Below are 27,764 nucleotides of genomic sequence, written 5' to 3'. Positions count from 1 at the left end.
ATTTTTAACCACCTACATATGATGGCACAGAAATGTACACCTGTGAATAAAATGGGCTTAATTTCACTTATTGACTTGGTGATGTCAGTGGGGTGTAACACAGGCTAGGCCCCCCCAATACAGATATTAGGTAGATTGTTTCATAGCAGTGGGCATTTCTTGGGCCCCTTCTGGCAACTGTATTTATGGGGGCTCCCCAATAAATTCATATTTGTGATAGGTAGTGATCTACAATTGACTGTCAATTTACAATTTAAATTACCATCTAAGTTTAAGAGGATCATAGAAGAAGGCTAGAGCAATCCATTTGTTTCATTTATTGTTTAATTGGGAAAACTGCAAAATTTTAAAGTATATACATTGCTTCTTCTTAACTTTGCTTTTAGCTCCCAAATAGTCTTTCTTGTCTGAAGGTGCTTAACTATCCGAGTCTCTTGGACCCCATTTGCTCTTTCACTGGGAAAGACTCTTTTAGTGCATGACATTTGAGTTCAGGTTTTTGGTTGTTTAACAAATCAAGCAGGGTCTGACCTTTGAGAAAAATAGTCTCAGACAGCTTTCTTTGGCTCATTTTGTTATGTAAATAGTGTCTTTAAAAACCTTTCTGCATTTCTTGGGCTTTGAGATAGCTACCTTGAAACAGGTGGCTTCCCTCCTCTGCTTGTGCAAAATCAGAAACCCCATGTCCAAAGTTAGAAACAGATCAGAGATTAACTTGAAAGCAAAGTCAAGAAGATAAGACGTGAAAAGTTATTTTTGGAAGATGCCTTCCAAACTTAAAGCTTTCTGATTATATCATAAGAAAAGGGCAAAGCAGCATCTGTGGAAATGATTAAATCAGCTTTGTACAGATGGTCATTGTGAAGACTTGAACACACCAGACCTGTCAGTCAGGCTGAGGGTAGTGTAACACTAGAGATCTTGCTCCCACTTACTGCTGGGTGACCATTAAGCAAGTGACAATGTCTCTGGGACTCAGTTTTTTCCATCTGTAATGTGGGGTAAACACCCTTAATTTTAATGCCTTACTGCGTAGTTATAAGAATCAGTTGAAATAATGATTAAGAAAGAGCTTAAGTACAGCAGTTTGCTGGACACATCTAAAGATCAGAGGAAGCCACCAAAGAGAGATGGGGGGTTAGTAGCTCACGGAGGGCTTAAGAGTGACAGTCACAGCTTTGCCATTAGATTCTATTTGCTATGGGTCTCCCAGAGGAGGGGCAGACGTGTTCTTCCCAGCTCCAATCCTTGGGCTTTGCAAATGTTGCCAAAAGGTTGATATGTTGAGGCAACATCAGGGAACATGTACCTCTGTTTCAGGATTGCCTGTAGGCCCTGAATTTTGAAATAAGTGAAACAACAACAGTGGGAAATGTTGAGCAAAACACAGTGATTATATTAATAGTTGGGCTTCCCAGGTGGCACTAGTGGTAAAGAACCTTCCTGCCAGTGCAGGAGATGTAAAGAGACGCAGGTTTGATCCCTGGGTTGAGAAGATCCCCTGGAGGAGGGCTTGGCAATCACTCCAGTATTCTTGCCTAGAGAATCCCTTGGACAGAAGAGCCTGGTGGGCTATAGTCCATGGGGTTGCAAAGAGTCTGACATTACTGAAATGACTTAGGACTCATGCATATTACTAGTTAGACTCCTGCTGCTGCTGCTGCTGCTAAGTCGCTTCAGTCGTGTCTGACTCTGTGCGACCCCATAGACGGCAGCCCACCAGGCTCCCCCGTCCCTGGGATTCTCCAGGCAAGAACACTGGAGTGGGTTGCCATTTCCTTCTCCAATGCATGAAAGTGTAAAGTTAAAGTGAAGTTGTTCAGTCATGTCCGACTCTTAGCGACCCCATGGACTGTAGCCCACCAGGCTCCTCCGTCCATGGGATTTTCCAGGCAAGAGTACTGGAGTGGGGTGCCATTGCCTTCTCCGAGTTAGATTCCTAGTGGGGTAATAATCCTATAATCAGCTCCTTGAGGGTAGGGCACATATTTTATATGTGTTTATAATCCTCACCATCCCCAGGGCTCTTGGTCGAGCACTTACTGAGTAATTATTAAATAAATGGGTTTGCAACACATTTAGAGACAGATTTTAAATAAACTTCTAAACTTGGTGGGTCATCTTTGAAGTGATTTGCTTCTGAAATCACAGAATATCCCCATATAACAGAATATAATCATACTAACAACCATTAGATGAAAGAAATCTATAAAGGTGCTCGATATGTATTCAAAATAATAATAGGATAAACTATTTTTAAAGTAAAAAGATATTTGTTCTGGGATAATTCCAAAAGAGAGGATAAAGGTAAATGGGTTATTTGTAACAACTGAGTGCTCCAGCGAAATCAGCTAATACAAAACCAATGCGTCTTTGCAAAGGGCTCAGGGTTAGGGTTGGAGGAACATCATTGCTTCAGGAGTGGCGCGGAAACCCTAGGCAAGTAGAAGGGCCTTTGTAGGGTGATGCCTTTTCCACCCTGGGCTGTTGGAATACCTTCCTCTACCGACCCCTGGGCCTTCTGCTCTCGCCAGTTGAAAATGGGGCATTAGTAATGAAAAGAGTATCTGAGAAACCCTTTGCATTGATTCATTAACCACCAGCTATTTCTCACTAGTCATGAGGTGCTAAATGGTTATTCTTTCCACCTTCCTATTGCAGGAAGCTAGACACACAATGGCCCAAAGATTTCTCTGAAATCATGCCTTAAATTGGCAGAACTGAGAAAGAATAGAATCTCCACTCTTTTTTTTTTCTGAGCTGAGAGAGTTTTCAGAGGCTGCTGGAAGGAGGTCTCAGAGGGGCAGTGTGAAGCTCTTTAGAGGCTGAAAAGATTATGAACAACCCCACCCTCCAGGCCCTACAATATGTAATTCACAATAAGAGCAGTTATAAATGGCAAAATAAGAGGAAACCCAACACAGTTCTGATTTTTCCTATGATGACGATGTCCATGCACTTTGAAATGTCAAACATCAAGTTCCTTATTTAAATAATGGTTTTTGGTAGCTCGAAGATTCTCTACCATTGCCTCTAGTCTGCACAGGATGCCCAGCGCCAGGCTTGGGAACAACATGCCTCAGAAAAGATACTCTCCTAACTCAGGGCTGGATTGTGATGTTGTTGGCGCCTTGACTGTCCTCTCCTGGACTAACAAGGTTTTGACCAAATGCACCTTGTGGCTGCCTTCAGCAAGCAATTACTGAGCATGGATGAAAGTCCCTTGGTGGGCTTTGGGGGGACAAAGATGAAGGAGGCACAAAGTCTGTGATCCAGTACGGGAGAAGATAGGTGTGTGCATATGAACTACATCCAAAGCCCAGAAGCATCATGAGATGATTGCTTCTACCTAATACGGATGGGCAAAGGCTTTATATAGGAGCTGGCGTTTGAGCTAAGACTTCAAGTGCATGGGATGTCAACCCAAGTGGAGAGAGCAACAAGAACCCAGGCATGGAAGGGAGGAAAGAGCAGGCTGTGTTCAGTGATGGCCAGTGGTCCAGGTGCCTTCTAGCCTCTTAGCTCTAGGCACCACCTCTCTGCTGCATTCTCATTGCTTCTGGGCTTTCACACAGGCTGCTCCCTCTGCCCAGAAAACCCCTGCTCACCTCCCAGCCTTCTGACCTCCTCCAGGTCTCAGCTGACCTGAAGAAACTGTCTCCAATTCCCTCAAGCCAGTTTAGCTCTTCCTTCTGTTAAGGGTTCCTGGACCTCTGCACCTCTCTCCCCTAAAGTCATCACTTATGATGCTCTGTTTTTTACACCTAAATTGCTCCAGACAGATCCAGGAAGGAGAGATTTTCTGCTCCGCTGCACCCCCAGGCATACAGGTGCTCAGTAAATAGCTGTTAAATAAATAGTAAATGAGTGCATGCCTGAATGAGTACTTGGAGGGGAAGATAGGAGTGAGAGCTGAACCCCATTTGGAAACAGGCTGTGAAAAGCCTTGAAAGTCTAAAAAAGATGTTTAGAAGACATGTCCATTTGGAAGGAAAATTACCGATTAATTTACCTGTGATTTCAAGGGTCTTCTTGCCTAAGAAAACTGACTTTCAGCTTATTCTGTTCCACACTGAATCCATTATTGAGAAACTACAGGCTTCCAAGAGTCAGTACCTTTGCATCAAAAGCACAGCCAGCCTACTTGAATTTATTATCACTGTTATTAAAATAAGACTCTGTCTTCAACTATACTTATCCCCTGCACCATACAGACATGGCTGGGAGATGTTACCTGTCCTATCAAAGAAATGAAGCCAAACAAAGAGAAATAAATTTACTTTCGCACCTGTTAAACTAAGTACCAAAGGAAAAGCCTTACCCATCCCCACTCCAGTTACCTTGCTAAGTACATGAGACCTTCTACTATCAGAACCTTGAAATGGTTAAGTGCACACTTTCCCCTCTCACCCCTGTTCACTGGACTGCCTGTTTCGGAGCTGCTGCGATATGATGGATGTGTCTGTCTCCACAGTGAAGTGATTAATAGGCATCTGTGTGAAGCGGACCCGCTGACCACAAAGACAACAAAGCCTCTCTGTGTCCTTTAGAGAAATATGCAGAGGCAAAAAGGAGGATGGACATTTCTTCCACCACTGAGCCAGAGCGGGGCTCGTGTTGGGCCTGAGAGCTAAGAAAGATGGCAAAATACCAAGAAAAGCTCCGGAGTGGGATCCCCTAAAAATAGACTCTTGCTTCTGCTTTATAGTAAGACAAGCCTGTAATTTCCTTGAAATCCTCATAACAACTTGGGTGAATGGAATCCAACAACCCAATTTTTCTTGTTTGAAAATCTTAAGTGCACCAAAACGCCAGCCTCAGAGTCCTGCAAGGCAGCATGAATGAATGAACGAGTCACGGGCCAAGCATCGCGGCCGCTAACCACAGAGGACCCGCTGTAATCCCTGCAAAGAGAGAAAAAAACAAATAGGGGAAAAACCTAACTGCAGATAATTTATTCTCAGAGCCACACCCCGGCCCATGGAGATGACCACACGGAAAGTGCAGGGGGAGCTCTCTGTGGTTATCTCGGCAGGAAGCAGCCTTCTCCTAGTCTTACACGGCATAATGCGAACCAGATGGCTTAGGAATAAACGGAACCACCAGCAGCCATGGAAATGGGCTCAGAGTTTACAACTCAAACTTTCCCTTTTTATTTTATTTTCAAATCGTTTTTTCCCCCCTGGCAGGCCAAAGATTAGGTACTGGAAGAGGCCATGGTCTGTCTTCCAGAGGTATCAAGTTAATGACTGACCACGCCACAGTAGAGACAGCTTCCTGGCTGTTTAATATCCTCCGTTCAGAGGCTATTTTAAAACTCCCATATTGAAATGATGCTGCCTGTGGTCGTCTGCGGATGAATCCACTTCCAGTCCTATCACCTCTGAAACTGATGCATTATTTGTTGTGGCGATGCCATCGCAGGAGGAAAAGGGAGGATGAGCATAAAGCTTCATTTTCCCCTCCGTGCCAGTGGGAGTGCTTGGTTGGCTCCTCCTCCTCGGCCCCACTATTTTAGACTCGGCCCTGCCCCTGGGAGGACTGCACCCAGAGCGGAGATGAGGTCTAGAATGGGGGTCATGATCAGATCATTTTTAAAAGCCATGCTTTGGAATGTTGACCTGTGGTTCCATGTGCTGAGACTCTCACTGTCTTTGTAAAGGTAATGACTATTTCAGATGGGCCAAGTTTTAAGCAGAATTTGCATGGTTTACTTTCCTTCTATTTGAGGTTTTCTTTCTTGGAAGACTAGAAACCCAACATCTAAAGTTTTGGAAACCAGACAAAGCATTTCTGTTTTCCAGCTTCCCGGTTCCATCTTTCTTTGCTCTCTTAAGAGACATCAAGGCTACAAAATAAGGAAGTAGATCGTCTTATAAAATTGTGGAATTTGGGTCATTCTTTGGAATTTTTTGCAGCACTCTGATTTTTTTTCTCTGCAATGCAAAGATAAAACAAATTTGAGGAAACAGGTTTGTTTAAATACTCTTAAACTTACTGTTAAGGAGACAGGTTTGTTTGAATACTCTTAAAACTTAAACTTACTGGGAATATAGTTCATGGAATCTGGGTTATAGATGATTTTGGGTATTATTGGTTAAGAATGTAAATCTTGAGATCATAAAGACCTGGGTATCAGTCTTGAATCTATAACTAACTAGTTGTGTTCCTGGGCAAGTCACTCAATCTCTCTAAGCCCCAGTAGTATTGACTCTGAGATGGGTGTTGTGGATGGATTAAATAGATTGAATAAACGAATTCATGTAAAGCATTTAGCACTGTGCAGGACACATTTAATGCTCAATTAATAATGTAAGGTGAGTGTTTCCAACTGACAAGTTACCTGCTTTCTGTGTGGTCCCAGATAAACTGTTTTGATGCAACACTTTGGGTTCAAGTGTGTTAACCAAGAATGGAGAAATAAGGATTTAAAAATATAACAGAATCTTGGAGAGAGACCTTAAATAAGATAGCCCATACAATTTGAAAAGTGTCCTAAATTAGGGTGACTCCGTATTAGTAACCTGTTGGAAATACAAATCCTTGGGTCCTACTAGAACTTTTGAATCAGAATCTCTGGAGATTGGGTTCAGAAATCTGTGTTTTAACAAGGCCTCCAGATGATTCATACATTCGCTAAAGCTTGAGAGGCACTGCCCTAAATGATAGGAATAATATTCCAGAGAACAACATCAAAGTGTTTCACTTTGAAATCCAACCCCAGACAGCACTGAGGCAATGTGTAGCCAGACTTGCTAAATTATTTGTAAAATAAAAAAAATAATAATGCAATCTTCCTTGATGTTCACGAAAGTATGAATCTTTAGTGGGTCTTGTGTATGACATTTTCTTGCAGTTGCCATATTCTGACAAAGGATACAAAATTGATGTGATTTTATTGGCGAGAACAATACATCCCTAACACTTCCCCTTGGTACCTGACAAAAGCTTGACGTATGGCCTAAAATGCTGTACCACTACTTCTGTAACAGAATCAACCCTTCTGCTGGAGCCAGAAGCTGCTGGCAAAATGCCCACTGTCTCTTTATTTGCCCCACTATAAAGTCGCAGGAATTTCTCATGCTCCCCATCTCTGTCCCAGGGGCCTTCAGTTAGTGGATGGTCCTAGAGAGCCCAGTCAGGACTGGGTCTCGGGGACAGAGGAAAGAGAAGCTTGGTAGGAGCTCACTACCAAATAGTTGCGTAGAGCATCCTCCCTTAAAGCTTGAATCCCATGTCACCTTGACATCTCCTCAAACAATGCACAGCCATCAAGGGACATCTGGTTCAGGGGATCTTTCCCCTTACCTCGCCACGATCAGACAAGAGAATAAAAAACCCAGGAAGATTCTTTTCCTTTCTTTTCTGGATAGAAGTAGGGGACCTGAGCTCATGTTCTGTTCCTCAAATGAAGGTCCTGCTTTACAACGTGTACTCAGCAGAGCTCGGTGGTTACACATCTGCTGAGGTGAACTGAATCTGCAAACCCATAGAATTATATAAGACATTTTAAGTTACATTAAATTTCTGCTGTGTGCTTTTAAATCACGGAGTGCAAGACCCGTCAGCACTTAGGGTATATTTATTACCTTAACAAATGTCAGATGATTGTGTCCAGTGTTATCTATTATTTATGAATAACAAAAGGCTGTAGGGCTGGAAATGACAGGCTCTAATATGTCCAAAAGGTTAGGCGTAACGCAGTGTGCTGCCCTGTAAATTTCTTGACATCATTTTCTCTCCTAATGAGCGCTGTCTGTGGTGATTGTACTGAACTTTCATTATCTCTATACAGTTCCTAATGGCTGCGCCTGCCTTCAGTGAAGAAATCTAATTGCAGATACATATTTGAAAAAGAGTGCATCTTTTTTAAAAACACAAATTTTAAAAATAATTGCAGTGGGAAATTCCTATTGTCACATTAAAAAGGAATCTCTTTACAAAGATAACACCCAACTATAGACTTATAAGAGCTTAAGAAATACTAATTAAGGATGACAAACCTTCATACCACCCGTAATTAGCTTTCTGACACCTATGAAGAGCCCGTGTTCTCTGTACGCAATATATGTGAATTTACCCAGCTGTGTTTCAGTGGTTGACTCTAGAGTCTTTCTGTGACTGAAGTGCTGGGAGACTGGTGTCTGATGGGGTTCTTGTGGGTCTGCTCAGGCCTGCAGCACAGTCACACGCTTGGCAGGACTTTACCTATTATGACTTGCATAGCCTGTGTCTCCCTGCAACCACCGAGTGGATACAGCGCTTCCATCCTCTTTCCTTCTATAGCAATGGCATGAATTATGTATTCTGAGCAACTCTTGCAGCTTTTGAGGCCATTCTCATGTATAATGTCAAGAAAAGAGAGGCTATCCTCAAGAAATTTCCCTGTTTCCACCATTTTGCCCTTGCTAGACTACTTTGTCTGTGGAGCAGTGAGGTTTGCAAAGTCAAACCTGTATATAACAAGCATTTTTTTTTTAAACTCCAAGAAACAAGGCTATCAGAAAGAGTTCTGAGACAAAGCTAGTATTATTTTCCCATTAATATACGTGCTCCAAAATACACACTGACTCTTCCCAATTTGATTGTGAGGACAAAACAAATTTTAGCTGAGCACAGTGCAGTTGAGCCAATTAAAGAGCACATTTTTAACTACACCAGATGTTCAGTTAATACGATCATGCCTAACCTAGTCCCTGTAGTCCTTGAAAGTTCCATTAAGCTGTCAGAAAACTTTGTCACTTGTGTGTGTTTTTGTGCAAAAGATAGGAGAGAAAGGGGGAAAAAGATTGAAAGAAAAGGGTGAGGCAAATGAATTCATGTCAAGGGTGATGTGGCTTAAAAAAGTAGCTACAGATTAAAGTAAGTAGCACTTTTAGAGGTGAACTGATTTTTTTAACACCCCAAGATTTAAGTTGCTGATTTTAAAATAAAAAAGTCTCTCTAATCATAATTTGAGTCCTTTTTTTTTTTTTTTGAGAAAATGATGTTAAGTGAAGATAAAAGGTTCAATTGGTATTTCTAGAAAAGAAAATTCAAATATTGGTGTGCACTTTCAGGCAGGCAGGGAGACGAAACAGCTTTCTACGTGGCTGACATTTAACTTCTTTTCCTTCTACCCTTTCCACAATAATCTCATCAAGACCCCAGATAAATTTAGCAAGTTGTCAAGAGGATACAAAATTAATTAGGTCAAATCTACATCTCTGCCTGTGCGGCTGAAAGAACAATTACAGCTGACCACGTGGGTATCCTGCTGCCCCACCCCCAAACACCCATGCTCGCAGGGAACCTTCCAGGTCGTCCAGTAGAGAGCCCAGTGCCTGGCTGGCTCACAATAGATCATTTTCCTTGGTGCCTCAAAGAAATGTCAGAGACTACCAATAGATTCCTTTTCTGGCAGGTGACAAAGAAATATTAATTTAGTAAAAGTTAGCATTGGCAGGTGGGTTCTTTACCACTAGTGCCACCTGGGAAGCCCCAAATGGTGGCACCCTGAATTATATTATCATTTCTTTCTCAGTCTCCCCCTGCCCTCCCCGCCATTTCAAAATCTGTTCTGGATGAAGTCTGGCGTGTGCCCTGCACCCCAATGTTCTACCCACTGACACAGAAGGTGGAGTCTGGGGCTCAGCTTTACCAGCACAGAGGTCTTAGTTTGGCATGAAACAGCTGTAGAAAATGCCAGTGATATACAGAAAAACACTATAGATTCAAAACTGATGCAAAATTCTATTTTCCAAACATATTGTGTATGTGTAATTAACAATCTATAGGACTGAATAATCAATTTATTATTTATCTATCATCTGTCAGTCTCTTTGATCTCTGTATTTCCCTCCCTCCCACCCACTGCCTACAGGTAAAGCCAAAACCCCTGAGCATGACTTTTAAGGTTGCAGACTAGCATTTCAATCTCAGTTCCCTTTCTGACCCTTTATGTGCTTCTCTGAACTCTCAGCCTTTGCCATGCCCCACTGCTAGCCAAGAGGCCACCTGTGGGTACCCCCTGCTAACCTGCAGGCTCCTTGTGTATAGCCTCCATGAATCAGATCAGCCTGTACTATAGCACTCAGCAGAAGGCTCCCATATAGCACACATGTTTGCTGAATGTTTTGAATGCATGAAGAAAGAAATGAAGGAAAGTTGCTGTTTTCCCTTTCTTTGATACTAGGGTTTGTGGTTTAGTCGCTAAGAGTCGCTGACTCTTGTGGCTCCATGGACTGTAGCCCGCCAGGCTCCTCTGTCCATGGATTCTCCAGGCAACAGTACTGGAGTGGATAGCCATTTCCTTCTCCAGGAGATTTTCCCGATCCAGGAATTGAACTTGGGTCTCCTGCATTGCAGGCAGGTTCTTTACAACCAAGCTAGGGTTAATGTTACTAAAGTGTAGTTAACTTACTACATCTCTGGGGCCTCCCAGGTGGCTCAGAGGTAAAGAATCTGCCTGCCAGCACAAGACCTGCAAGGGACTTGGGTTCAGTCCCTGGGTTGGAAAAATCCCCTGAAGGAGGAAATGGCAACCCACTCTAGTATTCTTGCCTGGAGAATCCTATGGACAGAGGGCTGCAAAAAGCAGCTCACGACTGAGGGACTGAAATGCATGCCTTTCTTTGCGACTAGGGTTAGTGTCACCATTATTACATTTTCTGTTAAATTAACTGTGAAATTTACTATTATTTTCTAGTGCTTTCTGGATTCTAGTTCATCTCCTTCAAAGTCATGTAAATGAGAAATGAAAAAAAAAAGGCATCCAAATAATTATAGGAAAAAAAAAACCCAATGGTTACATAACAGTTGATAAAAAACCTGAGGTTAAATTAAAATTAGAAACAGTGGTTTTAATCTTGCCTTTGTTTAGGAACAATTTGATTTCTGAGTCTTCTTCACTTAAAAGTGACCCTTGAAAGCTTACTTTTAGTGATAACTTTTTCAATTACCCTAATATCCAAACACATATACAACTTTTGGAATTAGATATAATGAAAATATTTTTTCCCAGAATGAAGTTGTTAACTTTAATTGCTCTTATGTAGGTTACTATAAATTTCCTAAGAGTTAAAGGGCAGATGTAGACTAGAGATTAAATCTTATATACTTACTGAATAAATTATCAGCAGCCTCTTCAATAGAATTGCCAAGGTCGCAAATCAATATGCAGAACTCTTGGTTAAATTTCAACTTCAGGTAAGTAATAATGTTTTAGTGTAAGCATGTCCCATGAAACAGGTGGGGCACACTTATACTAAGAAATTATTCATGGTTTGTCAAATTCACATTTAACTGGGTACTCTGTACTTAATGTAGCAACCCTACTCTTCCATGCTCAGCTGATGTACATCTATTGGTTACCCATGACTGTTCTTCAGACTCACTCTAAACTTTTGGAGATTAAAATAGTTTAACAGAGCATAATAACAATGATAATAAATCTTTAAGGGGCAGGTATAGCACAGTTTACAAATTTAAAACTATACGAATGGACTGCATTTCATGAACTGTATTTTTCTTTATCAGCAACGACGTAGATGCCAAATTTCTTATGAATTTTGAAGGATGCCTTTCCTCTCCCTCTCAAAACCAGAAATAAGTGAAGTCTTACTCAAAAGCATTGTGGGGAAAACAGCCACCAGTCCCCCATCTCCTTGACCCTCACCAGGCATGCTCCCACCTGGCTAGGTTAGCTGTTGATTGTTAAGAGGAAGTTGCAGCCCTTTGTCTCCCCACTGGCAGCTCCCTCCCCGTCAAACAGAACCCCTCTTAACCCCTTTTGCTTCCAAGACTGTCCTGTTCTATCACATTTAAAAATGGCTGTGGTACTATAGGTTTTATTAATAAAAACTATGAAAATTACTGTCGAGCTTTTTTTTTTTTTTAAATAAAGCTCAGAGTGTTCAAAAAGAGCCCAACTTTGCCAGCATTTCCACAAAAATTTTAAATATGAGCTCTGTACCAAAGACACCTCCTTTCCCTCATCCTCCCTGGCAAGTGGTGTATGACTGCTATAATACTGGTACTGAGGGGGACGACTAAAGAAAAGGGGCTGGGAAAGTGTTTCCAAGTCCTGTGTCCTTGATGTGTTCAGCCAAGTTGTCTTCAGTTGTCTAATACTTTTTTCTAAATCTGCTGTGCACCATTTTGCCTTGTGAACAAGGATAATAGTGGTCGTAAAGACTTTTTGGTGCATTTTTGTGTCTGTGTGTGCTTCATCTGTCTGGCGGTTTGATATTTCTTGGACAGGAACTCTGTCTGTCTCTAGTTTAGCCTCTAACTCCTTATTGGCATCCAATACTGTGCAATGGAGCCAGTAATAAATTTTGCTTGACGACTCCTCAGAAAACATTTTTGTTATGTTAATGTTACTGAAGAAATGGCAGAAAAAAATGCAGTCCAAGTTTACGAGTCAGGAAAAGATGCTTATTTTTCTGCCTTTATTACCTTCATCAGCAATAATTTTCTGTGTATATATGATCACCTGCATATGACTTGCTAGGAGCCAAGAGATCTCTTTCCTCACTGGGAGAAATAAGATGTTTTAAAACCTTCATCCATTAGATTTTAAGCATTGTTGTTCAGTCACTAAGTCATGTCTGACTCTTTGCCACCCCATGGACTCCTCTGTCGTCCACTGTGTCCTGGAGTTTCCTCAGATTCTTGTCCATTGAGTTGGAGATTCTATCTAACCGTCTCATCCTCTGCTGCCCCCTTCTCCTTTTGCCTTCAGTCTTTCCCAGCATCAGGATCTTTTCCAGTGAGTTGGCTCTTTACATCAGGTGGCCAAAGTATTGGAGCCTCAGCTTTAGCATCAGGCCTTCCAATGAATATTCTGTGTTGATTTCCTTTAGGACTGAACGGTTTGATTTCCTTGCTGTCCAAGGGACTCTCAAGGGTCTTCTTGGCACTTAGCCTTCTTTATGATCCAACTCTCACATGTGTACATTACATGATTACCTGAAAACCATAGCTTTGACTATATGGACCTTTGTTGGCATTTTAAGCATTACAGATTGTTAAATGCAGAAGCAATTGGGCTAGACTCTGTTACCAAACATGCTCTCTGAAAATGGGGTTTCTTAGTCTGTTCATGAGGAAACTCTGACTCTAGGGTTTGGGACTCACAGTAGGTAAAGTTTGAAAGAGAGAAAAGGCAAAGAAAAGGTCAAGTAAAGGTTATTGCCAGGCCAACGGGATGCACTGTAGCACAAGAGTCCTTACAGATCTTGGAAAAGTGTAAGTGCTAGAGGTAAACTGTCCCTGGGCCGCATTAGGGAAGTAACGAGCTGTTGTCTATACTTGGATGCTCACTGCTGGTCTGGAAAGCATCTCGCCAGATGCTTAACAAGCCTAGGATGACTAATTTCTTTTTAGTCGAAATCCATCGTGCTCTCGATTCCTACTTGACCAAACTTCTCATCTCTAATCACAAAGCTCTGTAGTTGGAAGAGAAATCAGAAGAGCGCTAGACTGTATAATTGAAGTGGTCAGGGCCCAGCCAGTAGAAGGTAGCACCCTCATTCAATCTTGTTCTTCCAAATGCCAGAAGCACAGTTTTGGTGGTAATTTCATCCTCGCTGTACTCTGTTAATTGCTCCAGGCCAGAGTTACCCACAGTTTGCTGCTGCTGCTGCTAAGTCGATTCGGTCATGTCCGACTCTGTGCGACCCCATCCCCGGGATTTTCTAGGCAACAGTACTGGAGTGGCTTGCCATTGCCTTCTCCGACCCACAGTTTAGTCATCAGCTAATAGTGCTGCAAATCAAGGAGTCTCACATACAGTGTTATTTACTTTTAGTATTCCTGTATCCCTCTACTTCCTACATCAGCATTTACTTAGTATTTTATTTACATTGCCTTTAAAATTTGTTTCAGGTGGAAAGTTTATATCATTAAAAAAGTGTCACTTTTCATAACTAGAAGGTAACCACAGAAATAAAATTGCATGCTCAGTCGCTAAGTTGTGTCTGACTCTTTTTGACCCCATGGACTATAGCTCACCAGGCTCTTCCATCCATGGGATTCTCCAGGCAAGAATACTGGAGTGGGTTGCCAGCTCCCACTCCAGGGGATCTCCCTGACCTAAGATTGAACTTGAGTCTCCTGTGTCTCCTGCCTTGGCAGGTGGATTCTTTACCACTGAGCCCCCTGGGAAGCCCCCAAATCAAATTAACTGAAAGTAAAACAGAGTGAGTTCCAGCTAGCTTCAGCTGCATGGCAAAGCCATCTAAAGCCTGTTCTTTCTTCTCAAAAGAATAGTAGTGAGTTTCTGGAGTTGTTAAAGCACCAAACAGACTTTTGTGTTGACATAACTAAGAAGATGGAAGGAGAAATGACACGGGTGTTAACTTTCCACCATATGATTGGGTATTGAAGGCCATGATGTCTCTGAGTCATTTAAATCATCTCTTGTAAGATGTGACCTGTCCTCCTTGGAGGCGATGATGTACTTGAGGAATAAAGAATTGGCTATAAAGAGGATTGTTGATAAACTCTATGATTTATGCAGTTCCATTCAGGATTGTTAGAAAGTGTGGACAGTATACTCAGCATCCTTTATAGACCTTCTGAATCTTACTGGAATATTATTTCCCAGACTAAAAATTGCTTACAAAACAGCTTGTACATTGATTAAAATATATTCAGCATTTGCTGTACATTTTAGTTTAAATTATTCATTTGATCTCTAATTTAAATTCTGTTTCTACATCTTTTCCTGGTCTGAATTGAGCACATCTTCTTGACTAAATATAATAATGTGATAATAACTTGTTTCAAAGATTTCCCAAAATATATATGCATACTACAGCTCTGGCACTTCCAATCCAATGGGAACATTTTTCTACATATCGACTATTTCATCAGCTTGCTGAGAGCTCATGAGAACTCTAGAAAATAAACTCTGAAGGAGATTTCCTTCTAATCTGGTTTATTCCTGTGTCCTTGGGGCAGTGGTCCATGTGTCCACTGGACATTTATGCTCTACAGCTCTCTTGGCAGAGCTGTCCATGGCTACTCCCTCACCTATCTTGCAGTCTTCTTGGAAATAAGGTTTTAGAGGACTGTTACTTTGGGTCAGAAACGAGGCACAAGAGTGGCTATTACTTCTCACTATTGCTTAACCTAGAAAAGAAAGCTCTCATTTCTTTTGCTGTGGGAAGGGGGGGTGGGGTGGTGAGGGGAGACAAGCCAAATCTAAAAATAAACTGGATTTTCTTTCTTATTCATAGGTAGTTAGAGCCTCTTTGTAACTACCCATTACCACCTCAATAGTTATAGGATGAGTAAATAATATATATTTTTAAATGTGGCAAAACCAAGAAAGAAGTAGCCAGGGCTGCTTCTAATTTATCAGCTTGGTGATTAAAGGGCTGGCTAGTAGAGGCTCCAGACATCTAGGGAGCCAGAGATAAAACAGGGCAGCTGGCTGTGTTTTTTCCTAATGAATCTAGGGCTTGAAAGATATCAGGCAATTTTAAAGAAAAGCAACAAGGACAAGTGACATTAGACAAGGCCAGCAGGGTAATGAAGGGCAAGGCCAGTTACTGAGAGAGAAAATTACTTCATTTTCTGTGATAATGCTTCTGTGTGCTTTGCGGGTCTCTTCTCACACTTTGTTAGCATGACTGTGTATACACAAAGTGTTGGAATGCTACCCCCCAGTGTAGAAGGAAAGAGCCTTGGAACGGTCCGCAGAGGGGCAGAGGGCTGGCATCTATTATTAATATTTTGAAAAGGGGAGGCTGAGAACAATGGTAGCAGAAGAGGGTTAGATTGCAAGGTGAGGAACGGGGCTTTGACAGAATGTGGGGGACGCACAGAATTAAATCAAGACGAAAGACACAGCGAGGAAAAGAAAGAAAAAGGCAAGCAAACATACTCTGGAAATGCAGAACTGTTTGGAAGATGAGGTGAGACCAGGAGGGGACCAGCCCAGTAGTGCTCAGCATTTCTGCAGAGCAGAGCTCTGGGCTCATCTGCTCACTGGCTTTTTCCCCCCACAGCAGCCAAAGTAAAAAGGGCACCAGACACTTGATTCCTCTTCAGCTAACTGGTCAGCAGATACCATTTTCTGCTTAGCGGGGAAATGTGTGGTATTTTAGAAACAATTCCAGAGTATATTTAGCTCCTAAAGCCAGGGCACACAAATGTCACATTCCCATGAGACAATCGGCCCAGTGAAAAGAGGACCCACCAGAGGCCTGCAGAAAACCCACGAAACTCTCGCATCCCAGGAGATGCTACACGCACGGATGTGACATCATTAAGGCGCCCACATCAGGGAATGAAAAGAAGCAAGGGGATCACAGATTGGGTCAAGTTAAAGGACGTCATCATGAGTCAGAAAAGAAACAAGACTTTTCCAACAGAGTCACGCCATCACCAAGTCATACCACACAGCGCTTGGCGAAACCAAAGAAAAGTTGGAAATAAATCATGAACATTAAAGTTGGAAATAAATCATGAACATTCAACAGAAAAAAAAAAAAAAACACTTCAGAGCAAAATGGAAATCAAAATCATAAAAAATCATGGCAAAAGGAACATTAAGCTACATCACATTTTTATTTTTTAAATTTCGGCATAACAACTCGTTGTCGTTGCCCCATCAAATACATAATCAGTTGTCAAAAAATGAAGCTCCAGTTTGACAGGGCAAGGCAAAGAGCTAATAGCACGAGAACAGTGATCATGTTAAACACCCATGCAATCACCTCTGCCACCATTGTTTGACAATCTGTAGACTGCTTCCAGCTTTGTCAATATTCATAAGAAGACCCAAGAGAATGAACAATGCCGAATTTTCAAATGATCTGTCAAAGTGTTAATTGGACTCTTTGATAACCTCCATCCCCTGGGAGAGTTAACGACTGGAGAAAATTCTCGCCATCCGTCTCGGGGAAGTGAGGAGGAAATGACTATAACCAACTGCTAGATATTTGGTTGACATATTTAGTGCTTTACTGGAAAGGCTGTTTGGTTTTTCAGAAAGTCGCAGTGGGCAAACACAATGTGATTTTTACTGTGTTGTCTCTTCTTGAGTAGTCGGCCAAGACTAACACATCTGTGGTCGAGAGCCACACAAAACAAATAATGGCACATGTTAGGGCTGGTATAGCCTGCGGTGGTAGTTCTGCCCTGTCACAAACGGATCTGGTGCTGTCTTGAGGTGGTGAAGAGCAGGGATCCCACCAACTTAAGTGGCTGCCGAGACACCAGCTTCTTTAAAAAAAAAAATATTGGGGCAGGACATATTAGCAGTAAGAAGTTACAGGAGAATAATAAAATCGACTAAGGGAGTAAGTTCACAAGTTAAAAGGGTTGCATCGTCCTATGTGGGCTTGGCATGTAGCGGCTGAGTGTACGGCATTCTCAGGAGAGGAGCCTCCAGAAAAAAAAAGAAAAGGATGAAAATTTAGCGTGAGTCTCCTAAGCAAACATTCTCTAAAAGCAGAGATGGAAGTATGTATACAGAAACCTGTGGGGGAGGACACTGAGACTGTCTTCCAAAGGTCACCAGAGCTGGTCTGCCCTCGACACTCAAACCCCCGCTTGGATGAAACTCTTGAAAACATATAGAAGTAAACAATGCTGAATGGGGAGAAACAGCTCGCAACATAACTGAGCTTTTCAGTCTCTGATTTACAGGACTGTTTTTTGGACAAGTAAAGGCCTCTTTGGTTGCAGCTGCAACTAAAGTAGGATGTGTTACCAGAAGCAGCAAATGGCGAGAAAAGAGATGACATTTCCTGTCTCTAGTCTCTAGCAAAGAAAGCCGGGGAGAATTTAGGACAGTTCACAGTAGAGTCCCTTTCACTTAGCGTGGCTTCCTTTCCATTTTAAACGCATAGCAATTCTGCTTGATTAAATAACATATTTTTTGTTTTAGCTGTTGTCCTCTAAGGGCAATCAAGTGCGTCTCAGAACCTCGGCTCTGTTGAGATTCGGCCCCCTGTAAGGGTGAGGGATGGGACCAGCCAGAAAAGACTTCACTCGGCTACTTCTCCATTCATGATTAAACGGGCGGCTACTTCTCCATTCATGATTAAACGGGCTTTGACTGTAATAACATGTACTTGCCAAAGCCCGCATTGCATTCCATCTTATTATGGGGGGAAAAAGAGGATCCAAAAATCACTGGGTGAGCTAAGAGGAGTAGAAGGGGACTTTAGGAGCCAGCGTCCACTTTGGGCCAAGCCATGCCTCTCTTGGGTGGAGGAAGCTGAGAGGATGTGTTATTTGTTTTGTGTGGTGTCTCCTTGGTTGGGGAATCATTTCGGATCAAGTCTAGCACGGAGGATTGGGTTGCAGTCTTTTCTGAGACGCTTTCCGTCAGCGTGTGTTGGAGGTCCGTTCCTTAAACGCTGCTGCGGTTCAGCTGGAAGCAGCTACACGGTCCTCCCCACTCCGCCCTCCCTCTCCCCGCAGAGGAAGAGGTGCTTCCAAGGCCTTACCCTTCTTGTCTTGGTGATTATGGGAAGACACTGCCCCCAAAGAGTCTGTGCTGTCGGGTGACTCCTTCCAGTCCATCATTCCTCCCCTAGACTCATACCCCTCTTGAGCCGCCGAATCGGACGTGGTGGTGCTGGGCAGGAGGGAACTGGAGTGCCCTGTTTTCATCACAAATACAGTTAGGGAAGACATCACCGGAGACGCCTGCTTTTTCTTTGCTCAGAGGCCAGGAGGTGGGACACCTGAACTGGCGGTAAAAGACTCAAAGGGGATTGCCCTAGACATAATAAGGCTGGTGGTAGGATTCGGCAGGAGAGCCCTTGAACTTGCAGTTAGAGGGTCTTGTCTCTGCTGCTGGCTGGGTGAGCTGAGGGAATCACTTAACCTCCCTGGGCCTTCATTTTCCTTGTGCACAAAACAGAGGCCTCCAGTGTTTGGAGGCTACAGTGGCATCATGCTGAAAGTACCTAGCAGTGTCTGACACATCGTAGGTGCTCAGGAAATATCAGAGTCCCTTGGTATTCCCATAGCAGCACTAAGGCAGAATGTGTCCACTCTGGGGGTAACATTCATGATGATGGGGCCAGTGTATGGTAGTGGCTGAGTGTGTGCCCTGTCACAGACAACTCAGCTGCCCCGAGCCTTTCCCATGTGTGTGTGTCTAGTATTTGCTTGCAGTGTAGCCTCACAGGCATTCTGCTTTCTAAAGGGAGCTGCTCCAGCCCTCCTGCCTGGAATACAGGGCTTAACTGTTCTGCTTGTTATGGCTTTGCCTTTTGTGTCTTACTCAAACCAAGTTAAGTTTCTTGGTCTCCTGACTCATACCGGTGAGAGGTGGGTTTTGAGGCCACCATGACTGATACGATTCAGACTAGAAAGGGAGAGCTTTCTGAGATCCAGAGTTGCCTACTGCAGGATAATGCCAGAAGAAGGATGGCCAGGTTGGGAGTTATGGCAGAAATTGGACATTTCCTGTGAATACATTTCTAAGCCTTCCTTTCCATCATCCCACAAGGTTAAATGCAGATCGCATCTGGCGCTTTGATCTAAACTGTCACAATGATTTAAAGAAGCCCCACTACCCGTTCTCTCTGGTGGAAATAAAAAATAACCTCTCTATGATTTTCAAGTGGAGTCTTTGGCTTATTAAACCATCTTACCTGTAGAAGCAACCTCTTGAACAATTTTTAAAAAGACATCAGGGAACTACTGTGAATGTGTAGTTGATGGCTTTGGTAGAAAGTAGGACAGATTTCACAAGTGACTCCATCCTCAGGCTGTGATCACCACACATGTGATAAATAAAATGCCAGCCACCAGAAAGAAAGATTCTAGTGAATGCACTGCATTCTTCTTTTTCACAATTATTATCGCAAGTTGGAGTTTCAGGAGACTTTAATACTGTAAATTACAGACCATGTAACCATATACATACATGGTTATATATATAATGTGTGTGTGTGAATAAAGCAGGGAAAAGCAAGCAAGCCAAGTGGGTATCTAAGCTATAGGATTTCCCTGGGAGCTCTACATTTAAAATGTTACCACAAAGCTTTGGTAACATTTAAGAGGCCTCTTTCTGTGTAGGGCTTGTTTGGCTTCTACACAGCTTCAAATATCTGCTTTGCTACAAAGAGTCTAGTTCATATCCAACTGCTAAAAACATGTTCATTTAAAACTCAAGAATGCTTGCATCTAGATTTTTTGTTTTTTACATTTCTGGGTTTCACATTTCATCTCCCAATACTGATAAGAGAACATGAGTTGGAAAATTAATAACCTGGAATTGGAAATACAGACTTTCTTTTACTTCCTTTATGCTTATATTGAGGTCTAAAATATAGCCTCTATTTTCTGCTGTTGAATTAACCATGCTCTCATGAAACATGCTGTCAACCTAAGAGAGACTTCAGCACCCAAACAGTGAGAAATAGCTTAGTAGTGAGTCAGAAAGAGAGGGGAGGAAAACTGAAGCCTTTCCTCCAAGTAGCAAGAACTTCTTTTACCTGAATTGATATGCATTTTGAGCACTTTCAATTTAACTGTGTTCAAGGGGCAATTTTATGGTAATGCCATAAGTATGGTTTAGGGAGAACATTTCTTAATACGGTAATCTAGGGGAAATATATGCCTAAGGGACATATTCTCTATAGAAAAGAGTTCCTGGACCATATGCTGCAAATACATGGAAAAGTCATTGGTAATGGAAAGCTATGGCTATGAGAGGAAATTAGTGTGGACCAGATGGTAGTTAGGTAGGAAAATGTTGCACGCAAATGTGAGAAATCAGCTTCTGCCTATTGCTGAAATGTTAGTTTAATACCCACCACATCTCCGTTTTCTCCATGTAAATCTAGAGAAACCATGCACCGTGTATACTCAAATGGAAGAAAAAAACAGAGCAGCGTGAGGCTTGTAATCTCTGAAACGTGTGCTCGAGGACAGACAGTGTGTGTCACTGGTGGAAGCCGTAGTCTGAGAAAGCAGTGCCTGATTCTCAGGAATTTTAGAACTACCATGTGAAAGCACCCGTAAGCAGCCGTCCTTCACTTGAAGTCAAAGAAGTGTATTATTATGACCTTGTTATTACGACCTCTCCAGCTGTTAAATAGGTGTCACTTATGTTTCTTCTTAGAGTCTGGTTCTATGGGCTATATTGTTTTTGTGCATTCCCTAAGAGACTCTGTAACCAAAATCATGCAACAAAAATAGGCAATCATTTGTGGATATGGTATTACAGGTCAACAATTTGGAACCTATAATTTGGTCTTGTTAATCCAATACGAAAAGTCATAATTTTAATCAGTGGAGCTAATTATGTATTATTCTTACAATGTACAAAGAAATAGATTTTAAAAGTTAACTCCAGTGTGCATCATATTGTTTCTCTATATCTACAAGTCTTTGTATTAATAATTCCAGAGGTTAGAGACCCTTCAAACTACTCTAACCTATTAACAGTGATGGTAGCCAATTAGACACAGAGGAGGCACTAAATCAATACAAGAGAGGATGAGAGAAGGAAGACAATCAGGGTCCAATTCACTAAAAAGGGGTTCTTGTATATGTACTTGGTATTGCAGAGAGCTTCTACCATGCAGAGTTTGCATGGGTTATTGAATGATTCTTTTTTTCAGAGTTAGGCAGTTCTTGTTCTGTGGGTCACTCTATGAGTCTGTACTCAGCCACGGAGCTTCAGTGTTATGGGACATGTAAAGGACATGGCTAGACACAGTGGGTGCACCTTGGACTTTGGGGCTGGCTTCCTTGTTTATATCTGGGCTCATGAAAACAGCTATTTGTTGTTTTTTTTTTTGATGGTACAAAAAGAGTAGCTAGTCCTGTGCCTGGCACATAGTAGGCCCTAAGCAGCTATCTGCAAATGAATGAATTAAATCTCTTCTAGGTTTATTAGCTCCAAAATAAGCATCTTTTGCAGTAGTTGGTGTAAAGAAAGTCTCCTGTGCTTTTGTAAGTACTGACTGAACCAGCCCTCATTTTGATGGTCAGTTAATCATCTAACCACTTTACACCGGAGAGACTGGGCCTGAAATGAACAGAATTATTAGCTGAAAGGAAAATTCCAACTCTTCTTAGTGTCATCACAGAAACCACTGATGGAGCGAATGGGGATTGTCCTTTAAAGTGTTAATGTGGAGGAATTAATAAGTTCCTTTCCTTTTGTAAAGGCAGGAAGAGGGGTCCATAAATCGAAGAGTACTTTTTATTCATCAAGAGCATCCCATGCTTTAATTATTCTATCTATATGAGAAACTACCTGGGAGTTAAAGTTGGCCTTAGTCCGACTGATGAATGCTGGGGAGGCTGCTGGTTCAAGTAGATTTAAGACCTGAATTTCTCAATATCTGATAAATATTATTCAATTACAGGAAATGATTGCAAAGTATGATATTGAAAAGAGCAGATGCTAACTGGGTTCTCTTTCTGAAGGGCACACTGAGCTACATGACACTCGCCTCCTGAGGAATGTTTCTCCCAGTTGCTGGGGTTCAGTATTCTGGCTTGAATCGGAGATGAGAGAAGGTTAAAGGTCGATGAATTCAGTGGGCTCACTGACTCCACACTGCCTCACTTCATGACAGGAGAGACTGGGTGTTGTTTTCTGTATCTGTACAGCCGCCATTTATAAGATAAACTTTACGACTTTCAAAGAGGCGTTTTATTGATGCTAGTTAGACACAGGAGTGACAGTTTCCACAGAGCTGTTAAACACATTTGTAGCCATTAGGAGCTGTTTTTCTGAATCCTAAATCTACCTTGCTTTCTTTTCCTCCCTCTTTTTTCTTTCCTTTCTTTTGTTCTCTTCCTCTGTTACCTACCTTGACATTGAAAGACTGACCTGGAGCTGTTACTGTTATGTATTTCAAAACATAAAACTGATAAAATGTCTGCATATCAATGAAATTTGTAGTCCCCATTATAATACAGAAGCTTAAATTTGCCATTACATATGTGCTGTTCATTATCTTTAAAAAAAAACCCACATGAATAGTTTACCTTAATAAACATTTGGGGAAGCTTTGAGAAAAAGAACTGGAACATTTCAACTACATATTAACTTTCCTTATAAAGAGCTCAGAATATCTGTTTATGGACTTACGGGCTTTATTTAGTGTACTGTCTGTATTTCAGAGGAGGAACAATGGGATAGATCCTGTTTGCACATCATTTCGACTGCGTAACTCTTCCTTATATACATTTAAAGAAATAATCACTGATGATAGGTCTACAAATTCATACTCCATGTATGATTAAATTTTGATGGCTATATTGTAAAGTTTTGCCTGTTAAGAACTTGGTATCTGCATTCTGTATGGGTTTTCCTGCAGAGGATGTTGTTCTGAAAGTCAGCATTTTGAGGAATGGTACCATCTATCAGGTAAGGAGCTGTGGCCTATTACTTATAAGCACTGTTCTTTTATCTTGGATGTACTTATGTCCAAAAGCAATTTCTTCTCCCTCAAGAACTCATTAAATGCATTCACCAAATTCCCTAAGGTTGGCATATTTCATGTTACGTGGATTAAAAATGTAAGACTCATTCTCACACGTCAGTTGTCTCATATATGTAGAGAAATTTTTGAAGCATCATGAAAGCTATGAATAATTTTAGTGAATTGGGGCCCTGAAGTAGCAAAGGATCTGGTCCATGATGTTTAGGAATGAAAACTCGAAACTACCACAGGATGAGTGGCTCGAAGAATAAGAAAACAAAGCAAAACCATAAACTGACCATATACTGTGTTGTAAGACATTTCATGATCTGGTAGAGGAGTTGAAATGTCTATAAAAAATAATGAGAATTTAAAAGTTAATTGAAAAAGAAACATAAGATTCGGAAATACTCAAGAGGGTTAGTGAAATAGGATTTCACAAATAGATTTCCATTGCTATTAAATTATCAGTAACATCTTCCTTACCATTCAGTGCCACGAAGGAATCTGAAAGACAAAAGGGAGGAGTGAGTTACTTAACGTTTAACACTCTGCTCAATGTGACTTTTGTAACCAGTGGGAATGAGCTGATACAGAGCTGCGCTAACACACAAGGCCTAGACTAAGAAAGTGCTTTTTAGTTTCTGCTGGTTACGGAAGATGCTTCATATTTGGTTCAGTTTCATATCCCTGTGTCTCTTTACCAAGTGGGCTTCCTCAAAGTCATGCCTTTGTTGCCAAGAGGCAGAGAAAAAGCAAGCGTGAGTGCAGAGAAGGGTAACTGCGATTATACATAAGCCCTGCTCCATCAGGAGGGACTTGTACATGGATAAGATGAGTCACTTCTGGACCACACTTATGAAGCAATTGTTCTTTACAGTCTCTCTCATTTCATCCTCCCAACTGTCCTGTGAGGAACTGTCCGATATCACAATGTTCTGACCTCAGCAGGGGTTTAAGTTAGGAAATGAACAAAAATGAAAATCACACATAGAGACACCATCCTGTTTGTGTGCATGCACGCATGCATATATGTGCTGTGTATCTGGGTCATGTCACTGGGTCACTCAGCCTGCTCCTCAGCCTCTGATACTGGCTCTTTATGGTTTCCTCATTTCCCCTGAAACTTCTGTGCGAGAGTCACCGTGCACCAGATGTCTAAGTCCTGTGAATGCCTATGTGACTAGGTAACAACTAACAGAAGTAGTCGTGCTCCAGTGAGCGCCCAGGACGAGAGACAGCACTGGAAAAGTCACTACCCTGCCTGGAGCAGGCACCCTATATGCCTCAATGGGAATGCGTGTCAGGTTATGGGGAACACGAGACCGAAGGGTGAATCTCCGGCCTCGGACCTGAAGGCCTGCCCTGAGCCCCGCCCTGGGACCCGGGTGCGGTGTGAACCTGTGAACGTTGACGCCTCAGAGAGCCCGTAACACGTCCCCACATTTCATGTGTGCACCTATTCAATCCATATCGATACCCCTGTTTTTTCTACAGATGCCTTTATCATCAACTCATAAAAATATGAAGAAAATATTCACTGACGTCAGCTAATTAAGTTCACTCACATAGATACACATACAGACCAAAGCCTGCTTCCCTAAAAATGGCACTGGAAAGCGCCAACTTGACTAAGGTCCACCAGTCAAACATCACATTGTTTCGCTGTACACACCTAACAGATCTTTCGGTGATGCCACTGTCTCCTATGTCTACTTCTTAATTCAGATGTTGTGTGTGAGGACGTAGTAAGAAAAAGACAAAGGAAGGAGCTTTTGCCAATATATATTTGCAAACCAAAAATATATATGACCAAGAATTTGGAAATGAGGCTGTCTGTAGCCCTCTTTATTTAATTATGTCTCTTCTCCAGAAAAGGTATTAAATGGCACCTTAGAGTCTGTCATTTCAGGACTCATGGCTCAAAGATGGAGAGTTATATCCATGATTTTCATTATCGAATCAAGTATCAGAAGTAATACAGTTTCATTCCCCTAGGAGCTATTTCTGGTGCCATTCTGAATACAAGCTTCTTGAAAATTCATCACATACAACGTTTTGAAACATGGCAAACTAAACATTTTTCAAGGGTATGGCATTATTCTCTAAATTAGTGTTAATAAAGCATTTTCAAGAGAATATGGATATTAATCAGATCACTGAACAGCTGGGCAGAGTTTTGACTAGGATCCTTTATATAAAGTTCTAACTAAAATATTAACATCCAACCAGTCCATCCTAAAGGAGATCAGTCCTGAGTGTTCACTGGAAGGACTGATGTTGAAGCTGAAACTCCAATACTCTGGCCACCTGATGCGAAGAGCTGACTCATTTGAAAAGACCCTGATGCTGGGAAAGATTGAAGGCGGGAGGAGAAGGGGATGACAAGATGAGATGGTTGGATGGCATCACTGACTCAATGGATATGAGTTTGGGTAAACTCTGGGAGTTGGTGATGGACAGGGAGGCCTGGTGTGCTGCAGTTCATGGGGTCACAAAGAGTTGAACCTGACTGAGCGACTGAACTGAATAACTTTTGAAATGCACCCTGAGATTTAGCATAGTAGGTCAGTTCTTATAAAAAGGGTATTTTGAATCACTTTGTACTTAGTGTGTTCTTTCTGAATATTTGTTTTTATTGCAAATGGTAATAAATGTAAGTCTAATTAAAAAATAATTACTTTTGTTCATCGATATGTTCAAGAAAATAGTCCCATTCAACTAAAAAAACAGAGTTCAGTGATCAACCTTTTTAATCATTTGTCTAAAGATTATGCCAATATTGTATTTTTAAAGACAACAAGACTAGTGGTGTTTTGGCTTTTTTTTTAATAGTTTTTGTTCTTTAATTGGAGGAAAATTGCTTTACAGTGTTGTCTTGGTAAAACTGGTTTTTAAGTGGAAATGCTGATACAGCTGACTGTGCTGCTACAGGTTCATCCTCAAGAGTGAATTTGTTTCGCATTTATGATAACGAGCTAGGTGCCAGCATTTTCAGCAACAGCACTGACAACTCTGGCTTCAAAAGACACTATTTTCTCTGATATTTAGAAGGTGATTTATGTTATTTTTGCATGTTTTAGAGGCAGCTGCACTCAATTTCACATGTGGGGTCATGTTTCTAGGCCATTCTATAAAAGCATCTTTTATCGACTAAATATCCCAAAACAAGCATGGATAAAAAAACTCCACTTACTGTGACAATCCCCCAGGCCATCGGTATTGCCACGCTCTATGTCCTGTTCAAAAGTCAGTCTTCAAAAGGAAGGAAGGAGAAGATAGAAACAGATTCAATGATATGAGTCTTTATTCCAGCATGCATCTTAAATTTCACTAAAGCAACTAACACGGTTTGAAAAACTGAGTGCCAGGTATAAAAAGAAGTAGATAAAACAGCTTGAAAATTTATCTCCGAAGTTTATAGAAATGAGTCCTTTGTGAATCTCCAAGGAGAAGCCATGGTTTGGGCAGTCAATTCAGGTTTTATTCAGGGGGTAAACAAGTTTGTGGATTACCTATATCACTCTTTGCTGCTAATGCCCTGAGCATTTTTGAAACATCTGAAAAGTTTAAATGTTAACCAACATCCAGAAGCATTTTCCTCTCTCCCTTTCTCTTTCACCCCAACTCTTGCCTTCCTAGACCTTTATCTATTTCTTTGTTTAGAAATAACTTTGTATAGCAAAGTGTTCACAGCGGTTGGTGGCTATAAGTGGGCCTCTGAAAGGACACAGAACACGGTGGTGTGTTTTGCTGAGACTATGTGGGTATTTTGTTCACACCTGGCCCCACATCCAGTCTTCAGGAGTATTGCTGTCATGCTCCTCTACAGGTTCACTCTTCTTTCAAGTCCACTAGGTCACTTTTGGAGAAGGCAATGGCACCCCAGTCCAATACTCTTGCCTGGAAAATCCATAGACGGAGGAGCCTGGTAGGCTGCAGTCCATGGAGTCGCTAAGAGTCGGACATGACTGAGCGACTTCACTTTCACTTTTTACTTTCATGCATGGGAGAAGGAAATGGCAACCCACTCCAGTGTTCTTGCCTGGAGAATCCCAGGGACAGGGAAGCCTGGTGGGCTGCCGTCTACGGGTCACACAGAGTCAGACACGACTGAAGGGACTTAGCAGCAGCAGCAGGTCACCTTTGGGCTGCATAAACTCTATACCCCAAAAGAACTGATCTTAATAGTATCTAATTTGATTTTTAAATAAACACACTGGAATAGTCCAAAGGAGTCTTGTTTTTTTGGGGGGAACTCTGCTCTTCTTTCTGCAACATACTCAAAACTCTGATTTTGCAACTGCCTTCAGAGTTTATTTATGAGCCATCTCGGAAAACTACTTTGACAGTCACACCTTG

At 41.8% G+C, this 27,764-nt stretch overlaps 1 protein-coding gene across 4 annotated transcripts in view; it reads right to left on the bottom strand.

Moving 5' to 3' along the window:
- The window catches only part of SEMA6A (semaphorin 6A), a 129,847-nt gene that overhangs the window by 4,083 nt on the left and 98,000 nt on the right, over window positions 1-27,764 (bottom strand). Inside the window, exons 16-20 of one of the 4 annotated variants that reach the window (XM_070374111.1) lie at window positions 26,599-26,657; window positions 23,889-23,909; window positions 23,702-23,752; window positions 18,450-18,605; window positions 16,557-17,217 (exon numbers count right to left, since the gene is read on the bottom strand). In XM_070374111.1, coding sequence (XP_070230212.1) covers window positions 17,192-17,217; window positions 18,450-18,605; window positions 23,702-23,752; window positions 23,889-23,909; window positions 26,599-26,657 — 313 coding nt within the window. In that variant the 3' untranslated portion in view covers window positions 16,557-17,191. Of the gene's footprint in view, window positions 1-16,556; window positions 17,218-18,449; window positions 18,606-23,701; window positions 23,753-23,888; window positions 23,910-26,598; window positions 26,658-27,764 lie in introns of those variants that run through there. The other 3 variants (XM_070374108.1, XM_070374109.1, XM_070374110.1) reach the window with 3 other exon arrangements.

The sequence above is a fragment of the Bos mutus genome, chromosome 7 (genome assembly GCF_027580195.1).
Source record: "Bos mutus isolate GX-2022 chromosome 7, NWIPB_WYAK_1.1, whole genome shotgun sequence".
NCBI classification, from domain to species: domain Eukaryota; kingdom Metazoa; phylum Chordata; class Mammalia; order Artiodactyla; family Bovidae; genus Bos; species Bos mutus.
This window is presented reverse-complemented; position numbering and strand designations above follow the sequence as displayed.